Raw genomic sequence first — 22322 nt, forward strand, 5'->3', positions numbered from 1 at the left:
AGAATTTGAGATGGCACCGATAACCCTGGAATGAGAAAATAATTAATTAGTAAGCTCATTATTTATTATGCTTCTTTTATTAATTATTTCTTTTTTATTTCTTGTGACCTTTTTTATTTACTATGTCCTTTCTTTTTATTTATTATGCCTCTTTTATTCATTATCTCCTTTTTTATTTATTATGTCCTCTTTTATTCATTATGTCTTTTTTTTTATTTATTATCTCCTCTTTGTATTTTTATGTCCTTTTATTTATTATGTCACTTTTATTTATTACTAGCAGTTCAGCTCGGCTTTGCTTGGGCCCTATGTACTGTTCATAACTTTATGTGCATATGTATATATATATATATATATATATATATATATATATATATATATATCAAAAAGTTTGACTCATGTCCAGGTAACCTACATCTAAAATTCCAAGTCTTTAGACTCAAAATTAGCGGAGGAGTTTGATAGAGTTTGCAAAAGTCAACTCTTTCAACTTTGACCTCTTGGCAGCCAAATGTTTGCCCCAAAACTGATGAAAAAGCTTGCTGCCTGTCTAAATACCCTTTACGTAAAATTTCAAATGTTTAGACCCAAAATTGGCTGAATAGTTTGCTAAGACCGCTAAGGTCAAATCTTTTGAACTTTGACCCCTTGGCAGTTAAATTTTCGGCCAAAAACCTATTAAGAAGCTTGCCCTATGTCTGAATACACTTTACGTAAAATTTCAAATGTTTAGACCAAAAATTGGCTGAGTAATTTGATAGAGACCGCAAAGGTCAAATTTTTATAAACTTTGACCCCACTTTTGACCCCTTGTTTTGGGCTCAAATCAAATTATAAAGTTTTATCCATGTTCAAGTAACCTGCATCTAAAATTTCAAATCTCAAAATTGGCAGAAGAGTTTTTTTAGAGTTTTCAAAGGTCAAATTATTGAACTTTGACCCCCTTGACAATCAAATTTCTGTCTGAAAACCGAGTAAAAAGATTTTCCCAAATCTCAATACCCCTTACGTCAAATCTAGAGTCTGTAGACTGAAAATTGACAGAGTAGTTTGGTTGAGAAATGTATACACACACACACACACACACACACACACACACACACACACACACACACACACACACACACAGACAGACAGAATTTCATTTTATATAGATGACACTGTGCATCTAATATTTGTTTATGAAAATAAAAGATGGTGCTTATTCAAATCGGTACTTATAGCTGCAATTAAAAGTAAAAAAAAATACAGAAAAGTCTGTATGATGTATGTACTCGTTACAGAATGAAGATGTCATATTCCAAAAAAAATATGTAAATCAATAAAAGTAATTTTTTTAAACTAAGAAATCAAAATTTACAATTTTTAGCGATTTTACTACTAAACTGTATTGAACATAAGGCTAATTTTGACCTAGACACTTCAAATTGACTTGTATCCACCTTATTTATTTCATCGGATTTAATTATGCCGATGAAAACACTAGAACACGCTTAGTAAAATATTTGATTTTCTTGAATAAAAAAAAAATAGTTCATCAAATTACGTTATTAAACTTTTGAAATATTTTATTTTCGTTCCGTGACTGGTATGTACATCATAAAGACGTTTCTATATTTTCTTTACTTTTAATTGCCGTCATAAGTGCAATTCTGAATATGCACCTTTCATTTATACTAATGGTTCACCACTTACCAAGGCCGAAAGCTATTCAATATGATAATGATATCATATTAACAAGTATACATAATATAATAATGATATCATATTAACAAGTATACATAATATAATAATGATATCATATTAACAAGTATACATAATATAATAATGATATCATATTAACAAGTATACATAATATAATAATGATATCATATTAACAAGTATACATAATATAATAATGATATCATATTAACAAGTATACGTAATATAATAATGATATCATATTAACAAGTATACGTAATATAATAATGATATCATATTAACAAGTATACGTAATATAATAATGATATCATATTAACAAGTATACATAATATAATAATGATATCATATTAACAAGTATACATAATATAATAATGATATCATATTAACAAGTAGACATAATATAATAATGATATCATATTAACAAGTATACATAATATAATAATGATATACTATTAACAAGTACACATAATATAATAATGATATCATATTAACAAGTATACATAATATAATAATGATATCATATTAACAAGTATACATAATATAATAATGATATCATATTAACAAGTATACATAATATAATAATGATATCATATTAACAAGTATACATAATATAATAATGATATCATATTAACAAGTTTACATAATATAATAATGATATCATATTAACAAGTTTACATAATATAATAATGATATCATATTAACAAGTATACATAATATAATAATGATATCATATTAACAAGTTTACGTAATATAATAATGATATCATATTAACAAGTATACATAATATAATAATGATATCATATTAACAAGTATACATAATATAATAATGATATCATATTAACAAGTATACATAATATAATAATGATAGCATATTAACAAGTATACATAATATAATAATGATATCATATTAACAAGTATACATAATATAATAATGATATCATATTAACAAGTATACATAATATAATAGTATCATATTAACAAGTATACATAATATAACAATGATATCATATTAACAAGTATACATAATATAATAATGATATCATATTAACAAGTATACATAATATAATAATGATATCATATTAACAAGTATACATAATATAATAATGATATCATATTAACAAGTATACATAATATAATAATGATATCATATTAACAAGTATACATAATATAATAATGATATCATATTAACAAGTATACATAATATAATAATGATATCATATTAACAAGTATACATAATATAATAATGATATCATATTAACAAGTATACGTAATATAATAATGATATCATATTAACAAGTATACATAATATAACAATGATATCATATTAACAAGTATACATAATATAATAATGATATCATATTAACAAGTATACATAATATAATAATGATATCATATTAACAAGTATACATAATATAATAATGATATCATATTAACAAGTATACATAATATAATAATGATATCATATTAACAAGTATACATAATATAATAATGATATCATATTAACAAGTTTACGTAATATAATAATGATATCATATTAACAAGTATACATAATATAATAATGATATCATATTAACAAGTATACATAATATAATAATGATATCATATTAACAAGTATACATAATATAATAATGATATCATATTAACAAGTATACATAATATAATAATGATATCATATTAACAAGTATACATAATATAATAATGATATCATATTAACAAGTATACATAATATAATAATGATATCATATTAACAAGTATACATAATATAACAATGATATCATATTAACAAGTATACATAATATAATAATGATATCATATTAACAAGTATACATAATATAATAATGATATCATATTAACAAGTTTACGTAATATAATAATGATATCATATTAACAAGTATACATAATATAATAATGATATCATATTAACAAGTATACATAATATAATAATGGTATCATATTAACAAGTATACATAATATAATAATGGTATCATATTAACAAGTATAGAGGTTTACTTGTATTTTAACTCATTTTCTTAACGGTAGAAACATTAAATTATTTACATGACGATTTTGAGTGTCTGGAGTGATGCCATCTTGCTAGTCTCTCCCTGGCTTCTTGAACTCTTCAGTCATCAAGGGTCGTAACTCAGCAAAAGGGCGATAACTCTTAAGTTTCTTTATTTAATTAGGTCCACTATGTGCAAGCCTGTTCTAGTCTCACACAAAAACATGCGTTCACATCTGAAGCCATTTTTCTTGTCATACACATACGCGCACACAAACATACGTGCGCATGTACACACACATACATATATTCACGTTCACACACTCACATTCACGTGCATACACACACACGCTAACGTACACATACGCATACATGTACGCAAAAGACCATCAGAAACAACTACAAAAGCAAGAGACCTGAGCTGTTTCCTTCTTTTCGATTCGGCTCCCGAGCTGAGCGGTCGACAGACCAACCGCTTCCTTTCAGGGCGTGCGTCCGCGCGCCTCACATACCCTACTACTATGTGTGGGGCAAGAGCCAACAGACAGTACGTACACCTTACACGCTTTCTCTCTCCATGGCCTGGATTGACTTTCTCTCTCTCTCTCTCTCTCTCTACAACAATAGACTTTCCCTCTCACCAGGTAACAGTGAGAGACGCGCGCCAAACTGGATTGACTTTCTCACTCTCTCTCTACAACAATAGACTTTCCTTCTCACCAGTTAACAGCGAGAGACGCGTGCCAAATTAAACACGTGCTGTACCATTTCTTTTATTTGTTTCTTCATGAAATAAATTCTAATTCGTTTATTTCAATAAACGCGTTGTTCGTTTCTTTCTCAATTCAATTCATTTTTCCTATTTTGTACAACTGGGGGATATATATAATATATCCACCAGTCCACTACAACTATTACTGCCATAACAACTTTTATCCGTTGTGCGATGCATCACTGCATATTCACAAGGACCCATGATACAATGGATGAAATTTATAATCAGTTCTAAGTGGCTGATGGAATAAAAATAAGATACCTATGTAGGTTAAATGAAGGGTTGCATTCGAAATTCTAGGTTGGGAAATTGGTGAAGTGAGTGTGCCCCCTATGTTGCAAAAAATTGTCTAGATTTCTGATTTTTCTTACCATCGGCCACTCACATCCCTACTAAATACCATTTATTTTTACAAAGGAGGCACCACTTATCGAGGCCTGGAGGCCACTCGAGGATAAGGGTGAATGAGTGTCAGGTTGTCAGTGAAACAACACTGTAATGATTTGTAATGGTGGAAATTTGTAGAATTTAATTATTTAAGAGGACGGTTCAATAAGAATGTTTACATTGGACTTGAAAACAACCATGTTGTAGTCAGCTGGAAAGCAGCCTCACAGTAAAGAGTTTCACATATAAGCAGTTTTAGGAAATAAAATTTGTTCACGGAATTTGTGCTTAGATTTAGGCATAGAGAGTAGGGGAAAATTGTTGACAGTGGTTGTAGCTAGATAAGTTTTCAAATTACTTTTGCTTAAAATTAAAAAAAGGGATTGCAAGTGCATTGCTCACCTTGCTTTCCCAGGAGCAAAATGGTCTGTGAGAATCTGGTGCCAGATTCCTTCTTTCGTCCATCCTGAACAATACATCTGAAATCGAAGAACAGAAACAACTTTTAGAAATGCAATGAAAAATCAAAAAAAAAATTTTGTTTATTCAAAAATCAAAAAAAAAAAAATTTATTTAGTTTATTAGAAAAAAAAAACAAAAAAATTTATTTAGTTTATTCAAAAAACAAAAAAAAAATTATTTAGTTTATTTAAAAAAAAAATTTATTTAGTTTATTCAAAAAAAAATTTTTTTAGTTTATTCAAAATACAAAAACAAAAAAAATTTATTTAGTTTATTCAAAAACGAAAAAAAAATTTAGCTTATTCAAAAACAAAAAAAACAAAATTATTTAGTTTATTAAAAAAAAAATATTTCGTTTATTCAAAAAAAAATTATTTAGTTTATTCAAAAAACAAAAAAAAATTATTTAGTTTATTCAAAAAAAAAATTTAGTTTATTAAAAAAAAAATTATTTAGTTTATTCAAAAAAAAAAAATTTAGTTTATTAAAAAAAAATTATTTAGTTTATTCAAAAAACAAAAACAAAAAAATTTATTTAGGTTATTAAAAAAAAATATTTAGTTTATTAAAAAAAATTATTTAGTTTATTAAAAAAAAAAATTATTTAGTTTATTCAAAAAAAAATTTATTTAGTTTCTTAAAAAAAAAATAAATTTATTTAGTTTCTTCAAAAAAAAAAAATTCGTAATTATTTTTAGGGATGTGATATATGCATGCTTGGTCAAAATTATATCGACACAGTTATATGAAACTATCTTTTTAATTGTAAGAAGATAAAGTAAAGTTTTTTTAAATGTTCTTTTTTTCTTTCTTTGCTTTCACCTTTTCTGAAAATCAAATTTGCATTTGACATGAGGGTGCATCTATTCATTTTATCTATCAATGTTAAAATGGACTTCTTGGTGCAAGAACAATCTAGTCATATCTATTGGTGCGCCTAGGCCAGGTGTAAACAATAAAAGTGAAAATCTTTGCTAGTACTTAAAATTTGCACGAGTCATCTTCAAGTTTATAATGCTGATGGTACGATGAATTAAAAGCTACTGGCTTTATTATGAAAGTTAAATTCATAACGTTTTAAAGTATTTTAATATTTTTTCTATGCCTTTGTACCGATCCTGGTTGAAGGTAGGCTTATGTGCCTGGATAATATGGTGAGTTCCTGTATATGCTGGAGCAGAGTATCAGATCACTGATCTGCCAGTTAGAGAAAAATAATAAAAAATGATTTCACAAATACATTCACTTTTCTGCAATGAATGAATTGTGACAAAATATAGAAAAATCATAAAACAGTTTTTCACGGTAAACAACTGATGATCCTTATAATAATATTAGGACGAGCATTAATTCTTAGAAGCAAACTAATGTGGTGATTGAAAATGGTTAATTGATTTACAAGCAAAGGACTTGTGATTAAAAATTTTCTTTTCCATATGAGTTTTGAAGATTGAAAACTATCAAGACACACACACACACACACACACACACACACACACACACACATATATATATATATATATATATATATAATAAAATCAAGGTGTTTACCTGATATAAGCAATGATAAACTTCAATCTAATATAAATACCTGTATTCATATATAGATATTTTAATCTCAACCAAATAAAAAAAAATCATTGACTTAGGTTCCAAGAATTCACCATCAACAACCAATCTGTGTACAACCGTTTCTGAGATGATACAATTTTCTTTTATTGAAATAAAGTCTCTTCATCAACACGAGATTAAACACTCAATAGAAATAATTAAAGATATGATCAAAACTAAAGTGACAATGTTTATACAGAAAATCACGAAGTTTATGGGCTAAAGATAGATAGATTCAATTTACCGAGAAAAATTTGCATTTTATATATATATATATATATATATATATATATATATATATATATATATATATATATATATATATATATAAAATGAAATCAAAAGAGGTGCAATGTTTACTTGATATGAGCAATGGTAAACTTTGATCTAATATAAATACCAGTATTTATATATAGATATTTTAATTCCAACCAAATAAAAAAAAGCTCAATACACACACAATAGAGAGTATAGCCATCACATTTATTGGAGCATTCAGTCGAACAATACATTTGATTGTAAATTTCAATTTACAGTTTTAATTTCTTTTCTCTTATATATGTGTTCAAGGTTCAAAATATCCAAGACTAAAAACCATTTAATTTCAAACAAATTTGTTGATAGTGCTCAATTAAAAAGAGCATGATATTATTTTATTCAATTTAGGTAAACAAAATTACCATAAGTTGTGACAATAAATTCATTATTTCAATGTCTTTTAAGACTGGAACAGTAAATTTATTGTAACGACTTACAGTAAATTTATTGCAGCTTATATGTAAATGTATGGTAATTTTGTTTACCTAAATTTAACATCATCATCATCATCATAATAATAATAATAATAATAATAATAATAATAATAATATATATATATATATATATATATATATATATATATATATATATATATATAGAATTTTTTTTTTTAAAGCCAAAGACAATGCGGGGAAAGACAAAAGTGGATTTGAAAAAGAGAGGTTCCTTTCTCTCGAAATTAATCAAAGTTCCATACCACCCACGGACTTTACATACACCGGACGTACCAGCAACTTGGTTATAAATAACTATACATTGAGGTGAGGAAAGATAGACGAATAAAGGCTAGACACTCCTCTACGCAAGCACACCCGTCTACATTTGTTTGTTTTTCTTTCTTTACTTTCATAATTCCGGTCTTTCCCCGCATTGTCTTTGGCTTAAAAAAAAAATTATATATATTTCTTTACCAACAATGCTTCAAGCAAACTACTACCTACTATATATATATATATATATATATATATATATATATATATATATATATATATATATATATATATATATATATATAAGTAAATAATTTCTTACCTGGGCAAAGCTGACATAGAAGAGTTGAGTGGGTGTGAGATCAATTCCTGGAAGTGGTTTTTCGTCTCCATGCTCTTCAATCCATAATAAATATGCCTGTAAAACAGACCAAGCGAATATTTAAATAAAGTAGTATAATCAATTACAATAACACAATGATTATTAATAATAATAATGAACTATGGATCTGCTTGTGTTTAACTATCTATTCCTATAAAATTAAGTATGTGTATTTTTCCAACATTTGTATGTACTGAGATCATTTCTAAACTAATTAACCGATCATTATGAATTTTGTAGCACGGCTGTTAGGCATAAGAGTGTTTATGTGGGCTGTATTAAGTTTAATTTAGTTTTATGCAAAAGGGCAAAGATATCCTTCTGAAAATTCAGATACTCTCTTTAACAATAGTTTTCAGACATTAAATCTATTTCCAAAATTTCAGTTTGTTTGAGGTATTTGAAAAAGTTCTTTTCTATGCAGCATAATAGGGGTACACTTTCTCATTTGGAAATTCAAATATTTAAAATTTTCATTAAGTTTAATCCATAGTTATTGGACTCTAATTAAGCAAGATTCCTTGAATTTCAATCTCTTCTTAAGACCTTCTTTTTTTTTTTCTTTCTCTTTATTCTGTCCCTTTTTATCTCCGTCTCCTGTCTTTCTTTCTCTCTCTCTCTCCGTTGTCTCACTTTCTTACTGAATAGATATTTATAGTTTCATGCCAATTTTTCATGTTTAAAAGAATGTTGTCTGCTTTTTATTTAAAAAAATATTTCATTAAATAAGATTCCTATTTGATGACATCATTTTTGGGGTCACAGGTCGTCTATGATCTGTTTTAATGGATGATGCCATCCCTTATAACATCTTCCCGGTGATGGAAGAATATGATATACACCTTTATATGTTAGTTTCAACAGAAGCGTATAAGCAAATTAAATGTAAGTATAAGCAAATTGAATGAAAGTATAACCAAATTGATTGAAACTGCAAGAAAAATCTTCCATTATATTAATTAATAAATATATTTTATTTTTCCACATTTAAAATTTAACATTAAAAAAGTTATTAAAAAAAAAAAAAAAATTTATAATGAGCGTTTATTTAAAAATTGACTGGTGATTTCTTTTATTAAGCAAATTTTAAGGTTTTGATGTCAATCCCTTTTTTATTTTTTTATCATGCCAAAAATTTGATCACTCTACGAATCTTAGAAAGAAACCAACATTTATTTTTAATTCCTCATCCAAAATTTAGTCAAATATAAAAGTTTTAGGTTTGTATCTTTAATAGGTAACTTTACAAAAGGTTTGGTAATGTGTACATTTGCTTCCCTGCCAAATTGATCTTTACAACGTGTTTACATGTAAGAAATAAGAGGTTTTATGGATGTACTAATGAAAACAAGATTAATCAAACTTAATTTGTATATCATAAATCATAAGATTTAATGTGTTGCTTTTTCTATATCGTTTACAAACAAGTTTTATGTGATTTTCAATAACGTTTAAGACTGGGTTGATGTAAGAATTATTAATTCCGTCTATTATTATCTTCCTTTTAATGAACTATGGTATTATATTAAGAAATATTTTTCATTTATTTGAAGCTTTTATCTTCAGTTATACACTTCTTAACTTGGCTTTCTATTTAAGCATCCCATAAAACACAATGTCTTACTAACTTTGAATGTCCATAAATCAAGTATTAATTGAAATACCAAGATAAATTTGGTATTTAAAGAAAATATCTTTCAGCACTATGCGTACCCGCAAAGAATTTTTGGTATATTGAAACAAAAAAAATTTAGTTTGGAACATCTGTTCGTATTAAAGTTGTGAAAAAGATGATCAGTTTTTTTCCAATCAATTTCATTTTGAATGTTGTAACTAAAATTTGTAGAGGAAAAATGTGTAAAAGCAACAACTCTAAAAAAAAAAGTGAACAATTAAATTTAATAATGCAAAAACAAGGCATTTAACGAGCTGTTTTAATAATGATATTCGTTTTTTTTGTGGCACCAACTGATGCTGATGGCATTTGTTTTTTTAATGTATTGGAGGGTTAAATTACAGGATTTTTATCGTTTTTAATGTATTGGAGGGTTAAATTACAGGATTTTTATCGTTTTTAATGTATTGGAGGGTTAAATTACAGGATTTTTATCGTTTTTAATGTATTGGAGGGTTAAATTACAGGATTTTTATCGTTTTTAATGTATTGGAGGGTTAAATTACAGGATTTTTATCGTTTTCAATCTATTGGAGATTTTTATCATTACCCAGGTGTTTGGAGGTGTGTGTTGAGCACAAAAATAGTGTCAGTAGGCAGGCAGGCTCGAACCCGAACACGCAACGTGAATTCATAGAATTTTGTTTTTAAGCAAGAGGAGAAGCTCTAAGAAAATAAGTCAAATATATCTTATAGCTTTTATTGTACATCCCAATTGTTTGTTTCTCAAGCCGAAATCATAAAACTTTTCATCACTTCAGTTCGACTGATTACAATCCAAATAGACTGTTTACAATCCAAATAGACTGATTACAATCCAAATAGACTGTTTACAATTGCAAGCAAAATATGCATACAATTTTGTAAAAAAAAACAAAAAAAATGGATGTTTGTTTTCCATGCTGAGCTTTAAAAATAATTCATAACTTACCACATACGCAGCCCGAAGACCTCCATTATCGGCAATATTTTCATCTAGTGTCATGTCACCATCCACCTGGCAGCAAACAAAAAAGAATATAATGCATCATTATAAATAAAGACATCTTTAATAGAAATGAATATTTTTCTGATGAAACATTTTTTCCCCCAATTCATGTAAGAGGACATTAAGCCTTTCCGTGTCATTATAAAACTTGTGTCGAAGAAATCTGTTGCTTTTATTAGTGATACCAGTCAAGAATCTGTCGTCAACGAGCTAATTATTATGGATTTTTTTTTTCTGTTGAGCTATTTGTTCTGTTCAGTGCTAGGAGGCTCACCCTACCAGGTACTGCCTTCTTGCTTTGGGAAAGTGTTAGTTTATAGTGAACTACCTAAGGCAAGCTAATTTGGAAATGTTGATGGGGTTGCTCAGGCAATTTTAAGGAGCCTGAGTGCACTAACTCCTGTTCATTGGCTTAATTCCCTGACCTTCTAGTCTTGTACTGCATCTTCCTGTACCGGAAGGAATTAAATACATTATTAAATACATTATTAAATGAACCCCATTCGAAGCAGAAATTATATTTAAAAAAAATATAAGATTTGCGTGTTAAAAGAGCAATCAACAAGAGTCTGGTGCTATCCAATAAGGCTGTCTGAAGATATCGGCTTCCTGACCTAAAATGCACCAAATACCGATGTTACTTTAACGACATTGTTAATTTAAAGAAAAATCAACAACTTTATTTCAACAGAGATGCCATAGTTGAACTTTTTTTTCGTTAAAAGTGAAAGACTTAAAAATAAATTTGCTTTTCCCCTCTGTAAGGTTTCCGAGTCGACTATCGCCGTAGTCGCCGTTCTTCCCCCGGTGCGTGCGTGCGTGCTCTATATATACTACTAACCAGACGACGGTGTCACTCTTTTGTGTGTCCCGTCTTAATGGTCGTTCCTATTCTCTACATGCCCTCCCCCCACCATGTGACCACACTACTGTCGTTTTGTGGTCATGTGACTGGAGAATTCCGTGTAGTAGTGAGTTGGTCCTTGCATTTGAGGGGAAAGTGGCCTTGGTGCTCGTGTTACCCTCATGCTGCGTCGTGGGACCGGACTCGTCTGCATTGGCTTGTGGTTGATCGGATCTTGGTCCACCTCCATATCTGTTTCTGATGTGTCACAATCAGCTTCTTCCACCTCCATCATCTCATGCATGTTGCACGGTGATTTGCTGTCCTCCCTTCTTGGTGTTTGGGGAGGTGGTTGATGGGGTTGTTGAGTGGGTGGATACTCCGGCGTATCCATGACCGGTTTGATTTTCCTGAGGAAACGGCGATTGCGTAATGTGATCCTGCCGCTACGATCCAACCGTATCCTGTACTGCCTGTTACCCATTGTCTCGACGACTCTCCCAGTTTTCGCCCATCGTCGTGGATTTGGTCCCTCCTGATTCTGCACCTGCACAGACTCGCCGACTCGGAGCTGTTGGAGGGGGCGGCTGTGTATGTCGTACTGTTCTTTGTTAAGTACGTGCCTTTTTGCCATCGCCCTCTCTCTCAAATCTCTGGTCTCCGTCCAACGCTTGTGGATGCAGTATTTTTTGCGAAGTGCGGGGAGATGGCCCCTTACTGTTCGACCATATAGTATTTCCGCCGGCGACAATCCAAGGTCCTGACTGGGCGTATTCCTATGAGTCATCATCGCCCGTGCTGCCCGATCATGATGTAGGTGTCCGTAGCCATCAACGCAGTCCATCAGCATTCTTTTGGCCGTTTTTACGGCCAGTTCAGCTCGGCCATTACTCTGGGGGTAATGTGCAGATGATATGCGCCTTTTTACGCCCCAGTCTTCTAGGAACGATTTGTATTCTAGTGAATCGAATGGTGGCCCTCCATCGGATGATATTTCCTCCGGCGCACCATACGTGCAAAACCAAACCCTCAGGGCGTTACACACCGCTGCAGCCCTTCCTGATGGTAGTGGTGTGACCTCAATCCAACCGGTATATCGGTCCGCGTATACCATGTAACTTTTCCCGTGCATATCTAGCAAGTCAGTGACTGTCTTTTGAAATGGGAATTCCGGGTTTACGGGTGGCATTAGTGGTTCCCTAGGCTGGGATGGGGCGATCGAATTGCAACTCCGACATTGCGCCCTTATTTGTCGGATGCTGGCGTCTAAACCAGGCCAAAATAACCGTTGTCTGGCGTTAGCCAACATACCATTCGCCCCTTGATGGGCGGAGTGTAATGCCTCTAACACCTCGGCTCTAAGCCGTTTTGGTATCAAAATTTTGTCCCCTTTTATGGGTACCCCTTCCAGACAATATAGTTGGTCTGCCATTGGCCAGAATTGCCGGATTTCTGGTGGTAGTTCGTGGCATGACCTTGGGAACCCGTCTTGAATGTATGACGCCAACGTTCGGCACTCCTCATCGGTGGCTGCAGCTGTGACTATCCTATCCCAGGTGATCGCTCGGAACTTGAGGTCATGTGCGTATGCAGCTATGATGGATGTTTGTATACTCCCCTCGATTTGCTGGGAAGTGTCAGTGCCCTTTAGTCTGCTGTGTCTTGACGGCGCCGGGTATCGGGATGTGCAGTCCGGTGCTGCATTGAGTTTCCCAGGAACGTGCCTAATCTGGAACCTGTACATCAACGACCGCTCCTTGAATGAGAACAGGCGGGGATTTTTTATATTCTCCAGGATCTGATCCGAGAAAATTTTCACTAGGGGCTGGTGGTCCACGGTGACCAATAGGTCTGGGGATCCCAGGATGAACATCCTACAAGACTCCAAGCCATAAATCAGTGCTAGAGCCTCCCCCTCTATAGGGGAATAACGAGATTCTGCATCTTTCGTGAAGCGAGACCCGGCCAAAATCATCTTCCAGTGGTCCTTACCACAGTTGGGACCTAATTCCGTTGGGCATTGGCAATGCTTCTGGAACAGAAAATACCCAATGCCAACCTTACTGAAGTCGGTTGAAAGGCAGGTCGCTCTGTTCATATCGAAGGTTTTCACTCCTTCTTCGATTTTCTGAACGATATTCCTCTTCGACTCTTCGAAAAGTCTATTCAATGTGTCATCCCAGTAAAATTTACGGTTCTTTGTCCGCAGCAACTCTCGAAAAGGGGCCATTATATCGGCCTGTGCAAATGTATACGACACCTGGTTAACTAAACCAAACCAGGACCTGATACCAGTAATGCTCGTTGGGGTCGGGAAATTGAGAATAGCCTCCGTCATTTTTTTAGTTGGCTTCACGCCGTTCGAGGTTATCACAAAGCCAGCAAATTCAACTTCATCGTCAGCAAATTGAAATTTGTCAGGGTTAAAGACTATCCCACTTTTACCACAATGGGTAATATAGTCCACAGTATGCCAGAAAGCCAATTCTAAGGACCTGTCTCATAGGAGTGTGTCGTCTATACACCGGGTCTTTCGAGGCATGTCAACTGTGATGTCATCGAACCGGCGCATGTACCCGTCCCCGGATGCGTGAAAACCCTGGGGAGCCCTGAGATACCGATAACGATCCCATTCCGTTATGAACGTGGTCGCATCCCGGGCTTTTGGGGAGAGTGGCAGACTATGGTACCCATTCCATGCGTCCAAGACAGTCTTTTTGGTTTGGGCAGGCACCACGGACACCTGATTAAAAGGGGACGGTGTGTGATGAGTCTCTCTCATCGTTGCTGCATTCAATTTTTGTAGGTCTACCATCCTTCTTGGTGACCCGTCTTTCTTTGGAGCGACTACCATCCTCGAACACCAGATCGTAGGTGTGCCTGCTGGTACCGGTTCGATAATACCCAACACAACATCTCAATCCAAATCATCCTTTACCCTTTTCTTCCAGTGATGAGGGACTGGAATGGGTGTGTGTATGGCCGATGGTTTCGCCCCCGGGATAAAAGTTATATCCAGTGGCCTCCCTAACATGACTTGTAACGGTTGATGGGGGCAGGTGTTGAATGCGCTGGACTTAAAGTGTTCACGTAACCACTTCTCTAACCGTTCCCTATTATCTCCAGTGGGGGTAAACGGGATCCTCGCTGGCTTGTCCGGGACGGATTCTCTTTTCGGACATCCACACGGTGCTGTCCCACTTTCTGAAGCTGATAAATCGGCCTTTGATACTCGATGCGGGAAGTCGCAATTGATTACTCCTAGGTCTTTGAGGGCCGATTCTGACAAGTAGAATCCTGACGTGTTTTCTGAAATGTAGACCACTTGTCGCGTTTCCTTCTGACCGAGCTTAATCTGAGTCAGGACCACCCCCTTGATATCTAGGGGTTCGTCTGTGATTCCCCGTATCCTGTGGGTGGTAGGTATCAGGATCCTGCTGGTGCACCCTAATATTTTCAATATTTCTGGGCCACTCGAACACGTCTGGGCACCGGTATCTGCAATGGCCTGGATGCGGTGTTTTCGACGGCTTACTCCCTTATCCAAAGTGCACCCGAATTTAGCCTGGGACTCTGGTATCAGGGACACATCGACCATTAATGAGGGTGGTGGCTCAGGGGGACTTCTCCTGAACCCACCACTGCTCCATGCAAGGTGTGGCACTGCTGCTATTCTACCTTTTTGATTGTAACATGCCGGTGCCCCCTCCATTCTGCTGCCGAAAATATTCGATTGACGTGTGGCATCGTTTGTTGACTCCGCTGTCGACCTCTCCTGTTTCCGGCACACTCTTTGTAAGTGGGCTGTGACGCCACAATTAAAACATTTTAGCCCCCTCGCTGGGCAGTTCTTCCGCCCTTTTAACCCACTGGGGTGTGAGGTCCTCCCACACCCTTCACAAGGACTATTCTGAGGGGTTTTGAGCGGCTGCTCCTTCCGAGATGGTTTTTTCTCGGTTGTTAGTAGGCCAAAAGTCGAGTGTCCCTCTGAGCCTCGTTGCAACTGAGGAGCAGACGTCTCTGTAGTTTCTAAACTAACCAGCCTGTGAAGCTTCTGCTCCACAGTGGTTAGAATATTTGCTTCGGCCAGCAATTTACACTGGTACTCCGCATTTGCCAGACCGGCTACGAGTTGGCCAGCTACCATGTCCTCCGAATAGTTTACGGCTTGCCGGCAGTTCTCGTTGGGGCACAGAACCGTGAAATTGCAAAACCGTGCCTGGGACTGAAGCTTTGCCAAGAACTGTGCGGGTCCCTCCCACGTTTGTTGTCTGATGTTATGAAATTTATGTCTATGCACCTCCGGGTGTAGACCTTTCACCGCAATGAACTGTATATGCCTTAAGAGTTGTTCCTCTGTGACAGAATTGAGGGTTTCAGGCCCAACTAAGTCAAATAAAAGTTTATTTACCTCATTTGAGCAGGCTGTCCTTAGTTCATTGCGGATTTCCATGGGGTCGGTAAGGCCGCACATTTGTTTGTATCGGGCCCACGAGTCGATGAAAAGCGCCCAGTCCGCGTCGGTGAATCCATGTTCGATACGTGGCCGGTCTGGTTTCTTGGTGTTAGACCGACTCGAGGCACTCCCTCCGCGAAGCTCATTGTTTTCTCTTTGCAGATTTATTATTTGTTGAATCAACTGCATGTATTGGCCGTCCTCGTGTTGTCCTGACGCCATTATACTCCAAAAATCGTGCAAAAGAAATTATGTTGAAAAATAAATCCTGTTCGTAGCGCCATGTAAGGTTTCCGAGTCAACTATCGTCGTAGTCGTCGTTCTTTCCGGTGCGTGCGTGCATGCTCTATATATACTACTAATCAGACGACGGTGTCACTCTTTTGTGTGTCCCGTCTTAATGGTCGTTCCTATTCTCTACACCCTCCTTGAGGGCCGAGTTAAATGCAAGGTCAACCTTTAATATGAGGAACACTCTGGACTGGGACAAAATAATAAATTGCCTCTAGAAGGATTACTTTTATCTCTGACCAAGGGCAGAACAGATCCGGCATTTAGATTTGCAAACAAAATTATTATTTCACATACAAGTTAGGTATAAGGCCATTAAAAGTTTTGGGGATATGTTTGGAAGTGTCTGTGATCAATCTCTGTATATTCTACTCGTAACGAGATGTATTTTAAATAGTTTGTTCAATTTCTGTTTATTCCTTTCGTCACTTTCACTTCAGTAGTCACCATAAAACCGCATTTACTTAATAGTTTAACAAAATTTCTTAAAAACGTATCCAATACATAATAAAAGCAAAGTAACTTATTCGCCTTGTCACTGCTTCTGGTAGTGCTCCATAGAAGATTAGGAAGTGCGTTAGTTGACTATTACTGTAAAATTTTATTCAGGTCCCCTTTTAGTGGTTAAATAGAAAATTCTCACTCTGTTATGGCCGCCATATCAGAAATTAGAATTTTCGACTGGTGTTAATAATGTAATATTGCCCATTTTATATTAGGCAGCTTTGAATTTTTTTTAGCAATATTCTATATTGAGTGCATTGGGGGAGCAAATAAATACCTGGCCTTTTTGGCCAAGATCAAAGTGTAGTATCTGTTCTTCTGATGCTACACTTCCGTTTCTTGTTCTCTTTCAGTGGAGGAGCAGTCCTTCACGACTGAGACAATTTTTATTTTTGTACCTTTTCTCCACGTTAAAAAACGACCCTGGTGTCTAACTCTGTCCCGTGGGGAGGCATTGTAAATAGGTACTATGCTGTTTAAGTTGCCAGACTGTATAGAAATGGAAATTTATAATATATGTCAAGAAAATCTTGATTCATAAAAAAATCAGTTTGAATTTATTTCTTAAGAATTGTTTGTTAATTTTTATTCAATTAGTTTTGATAAATAATTAATAAACTATTTAAAAAAATGTTACTTCTACACAATACGAGCCAAACTATTTTTGTAAACCCTAACTTTAACCTAACCTTAAACTAAGTCTAACTTAATCCTAAACTAAGTTTTAGGCTTATTTCGTTGGGTTCGTAGTATAGAAGCATTAAAAATATTTTTTAAATAAAGAAATTTCCATTAATATATATATATATATATATATATATATATATATATATATATATATATATATATATATATATATATATATATATATATATATATATATATATATATTCCTGGACTTCTTCTTGCCACTGGACTCAAGCAGTACCGATTCGGGAGAGTTGTGGTTGGAGATTGTGCACCCTTTTGCCTCATAATTACATGCGCAACTGCCCCTACAGGGGGTATCCTTTGTCTTTCGGAGACATCTAATATATATATATATATATATATATATATATATATATATATATATATATATATATATATATATATATATATATATATATATATTCAAGCAAATAGTATAAACCAATTTATCGCCCACCCCGGCCCCGAAAAAAAATGTGGGTGCTTATTTCGCATAAAATTTATATAGGAATGCATGATTCCACTCTAAAATGTTAAATTTTTATTATTTTTTTTTAAATTCTTATTCCTTGATATTTTTAAGGACGCTAAAGCGTAATAGCAGAAAATAAATAAATAAATAAATAAATAAATAAACAAATAAATAAAATAAAAATAAATAAACAAAAAATAAAAAATTTCGCTAGGTTATATCGTAACCTTTTCTGTTGAAACCTGTTGAAAATTTCCGATTTTAGATATAGCGGCCTTGGGATTTTCTATTTAACCCTTTTGGTTATTTAATCAATTGTTTAAAATTAAAAACAATTTAAGCAGTTACGTTTATGCGTCAACTCACACTGACAGACGACTTGATAATTTTGTTAGATGTCCTTTTCATAACTAGGTACGATTTGAAAGAAAAGATTCAATATTTTGTTTAAAGACATTTTTTTTAAAACAAAAAGCATCAAGGGAAATAACTCATTAAAACAAATCAAAGGGGAATAACTCACGAGCACAAGTCAAGCTGTCTTGAAAATATCGATATAAAATATAAGACTTGGAAAATAAATGCGGGAACCATGTGTACATTCATGACTGGGCATTAAAAAGACGCCGCATATGCCGCCACTCAAACATGCCACAGCTTTCTAAACATAAAACATTTTTTTCTTTTTGTCTCAATTATAAGATAATTTTTATGTGAAAGAACTCTCGATCGTTCGTTCTCTCCTCAAATCCGATGAGCTTATTACAGTATTACATTTGTTTGTGCCCCTCAACGAAACTATTTACGATCTACCCGATTAGCAGAAAAATCCCACCCTTTTATCATACAGATTCTTAGCTGGCAGATTTTTTTTTTAATTTTTTTTTTTTACTCTGATATGATAACCTTTTTCCTTGTAGTGTGTGCCCTTGGAATTCCTTTTGAGTTCCCAGTTTGCTCCATCACCGACATGCAAAAATTTACATGTAATGTGAACAAACATCTTATTGCCCGACTCTTCGCCTATGTTGATCCCTACAAATCTAGCCCATATCAAAGAAGTTTCCTACACTCCAGTGGCAGTATGCCTTATTTGGGTTTAACAAAAAGCACTAATGACTAATGATACAACTTTTTGGTTTTCAGTTGGACATTTGGAGGGTGCATAGCAGGGGCAGACAAATGAAATTTCAGGACCGAAGCGAAAATCTCACAAAAATAAATGCATGTTTTTCTTTTTAAAATAGATTTAAGTAAATAACACAAAATGCAGCTTTTTAGAATACAAATCTGAGATAAAAGCTTTTTTTGTAAGAAAGCCGAAATTCTGAAATTTTCGAATGCGTGTTTTGTTTGTTGTTGAGAAAGTTTTTGTGACACATTTATTGAATTAAAATAAATTTAAGAAACTTATAAACACAAAATAGAGTTGTCTGCTCCTGATTTACGCTTGTCTGCCCCTGCTATGAACTCTCCAAATATCGCAACTGAAAACCAAAAAAAGGTGTACATTCGCAATAATGCACAAGTGCCAACAAAAGCACATTTTAGAAATTACAAATAAAGGGAAATAACTCATTAGAACAAGTAAAGACAACTTGAAAATAAAAAAGAAAATGATATTTATATTAAAATAAATGACATGAAAATAATATTAAATATTAGTACTTAGATAGAAATAGAAAATTATGTGTAATGTGTAAAATGCGTAGACTTATTTGTTTATAGAAAGATGATATTTCACCAAATTATTATCATTTGGGGGAGAATGACTTCCTAGTTGTTAAAAACAAACAAACAAAACAAAAATAATAATTAAAAAAAAAAACAACTTACGTTTAAATTTTCCACTTTGTATGAGCTGTATGTTTTTCTGACGCATTGTGTTGTGATGTTGAATTTTTTTGCAGTTTCTGGGTCCCACCAATTTCTTAGCTGGCCCTTGCCATCATAATGCATACCTACAAGGAATATAAACAAAAATTAGGCGAAATCGATGCAAAAAAAAAAAAAAAAAAAAAAAAAATGGCACAAAATAAAATAAAATGAAACTAAACTAAAATAAAATTCACAAACATTCACAAGTTCATCCCATTTTCTCAAAATTGCACAAGTGTGGAGTAGGAATAGCCCCCCCCCCCAAACCCTCAGAATTTTCAAACAGGTTATGAAAACCTGCCTTTTAGCAGAATAACTCTCTGACCAACTAAAAAATTATTATTTTTTTGATGAATTGATAGTGCTTATATGCTAAACTTTCAGATTATTACAAAAACAATTCAGATTCCCTCAAATAAAAAGAGAAATTTCAAACTGGCTATTGAAAATGAAAACTTGGTTTCCAACTAACTTAAAAGAAACATTCTTTATTTTTCCCTTTTTTTAAAAATAATTAGGGAATTCTAAAGTCTAGCAGTTCAAGGGAAGAGACTATTAGAGTAAAAGACTTTCTGGCATCTACGGATCTTTACTGTATAGGGGTGGGATTTTGCTGCTTGTTATGTTTGTCGAGGATATTTACGTCTTCCGTTAAAATACTTGTAAAATAGACACAGGGATGCAACATTTTGTCAATGGGACAAAGATTGAAGTTTGGTTGACAGAGCAGGACCTATCAGGTTGGCGATTCTTTTCTGGATCCTATCTAGGAGGCAGGAAAGGCTTGTAGAAGATGCACCAGCCCAAACGTAGCAATAATACTATATACATGGGACTTGTTGATATATGAAAACTTCAGACTGTAGTGTGCCCTACTATTTTACTAGTAGCTGGAGAAGAGTAGAGATGGATTCATACCTTTTGTAAGAGTATTAGTGGAAGGGCCATTTTTATTATTTTGAGCGTATTTGAAAAAGTGGTTGTGACCGAAATATCAAGGTTAACAAAAAAATAGTGAACAAAAAAGATGAACAGAATAAATTAACAATTGCGAGGTTCAACTAGCAAATCCCATGTGATCTTATTAGTTCTTTATGTCTTTGTGTGATTGTCTTACCTCTGATACCAAATGCGTGAGTTATTTCATGACCTATAACGGATCCAATGGCTCCAAAATTTAGTGCCCTATAACAGAAAGAAAAAATATCAAATATATGTACAAACCTTAGAAAAATGTTTCTTAATAGCTCAGTTTTAGTAAATCTTATTTCGACTGACATTTAAGAGACACTGCAGAAACATGTATGCACACATGCAGCCAATAATGTTTGTATAAATAAACATACTATAAACACACTTTGTTCATCATTCATGGTTTTTAATAACCACATGAGTTCCAGAGGTTTTACATCAAGGAAACTAAAATTATACAACTATTATATAAGAATATAGGTTTAATAAAATATGTTCAGAAACACTTTAGCAAGAGTTCAAAGCATATTTATTAGCTGGAAAGGAAACCTATATGGAGGTGATAGTCCTTATTCCATGGAGTTTCGAAGAATGTAAGGATTCTTCTCTTCAGAGGAAAGAAAACTAGTTAGCAAAACATACAGAATAGCGGGGGCTAAAAGATTTGTTGGCTTTATCATTTCTGAAACTGCATTCCATGGTTGTGGTCAGAGAATGTAAAGTGATGTTTGTATAAATTGTTTGTGCAAAAAGTGATGTTTGTAAAAATAGAGGAAGGGGGGAGAAAATCAAAAGTCAAACCGCTTTGGGTAAATCCAAGTGAAAAGTCCTTTGTAAATGTGTGTGTGTGTGTATGTATATATATATATATATATATATATATATATATATATATATATATATATATATATATATATATATATATATGCATATGCATAACATAAAATAAAAATTACAATTAAATTTACCAAAATGATCCAAAATGGTAAAACTAAAGTATATTACAAATATTAAAGAGTTAATATTTATAAAGTAATCTCAACCAGATATCTCGGCAGCCGTGTCAAATGCATATCTTATTTTTCTTTTATTAATATTATTGGAATTTTCCCCCTTTTTCTTGTACATATTTGTGAATCATTCCATGGATTTCGGCCTTTTGGATTATTTTGGACCATCTTCTAATCACGTGATTTCCTTGGAT

The 22322-nt window shown here is 33.1% G+C and overlaps 1 protein-coding gene across 7 annotated transcripts in view; it reads right to left on the reverse strand.

Moving 5' to 3' along the window:
• Positions 1-22322, reverse strand: part of LOC145242090 (endothelin-converting enzyme homolog) — a 955595-nt gene that overhangs the window by 911 nt on the left and 932362 nt on the right. For all 7 annotated transcript variants that reach the window (XM_080105007.1, XM_080105006.1, XM_080105005.1 and 4 more), the window contains 6 exons: positions 21264-21331; positions 20105-20229; positions 10955-11020; positions 8289-8384; positions 5268-5344; positions 1-25 (listed from right to left, as the gene is read on the reverse strand). The exon at positions 1-25 is cut by the window's left edge. In XM_080105007.1, the coding sequence (XP_079961133.1) occupies positions 1-25; positions 5268-5344; positions 8289-8384; positions 10955-11020; positions 20105-20229; positions 21264-21331 (457 nt within the window). The remainder of the gene's footprint in view (positions 26-5267; positions 5345-8288; positions 8385-10954; positions 11021-20104; positions 20230-21263; positions 21332-22322) is intronic.

Source organism: Euprymna scolopes, chromosome 21 (genome assembly GCF_053919585.1).
Source record: "Euprymna scolopes isolate OS-2025 chromosome 21, ASM5391958v1, whole genome shotgun sequence".
Classification (NCBI taxonomy): Eukaryota; Metazoa; Mollusca; class Cephalopoda; order Sepiida; family Sepiolidae; genus Euprymna; species Euprymna scolopes.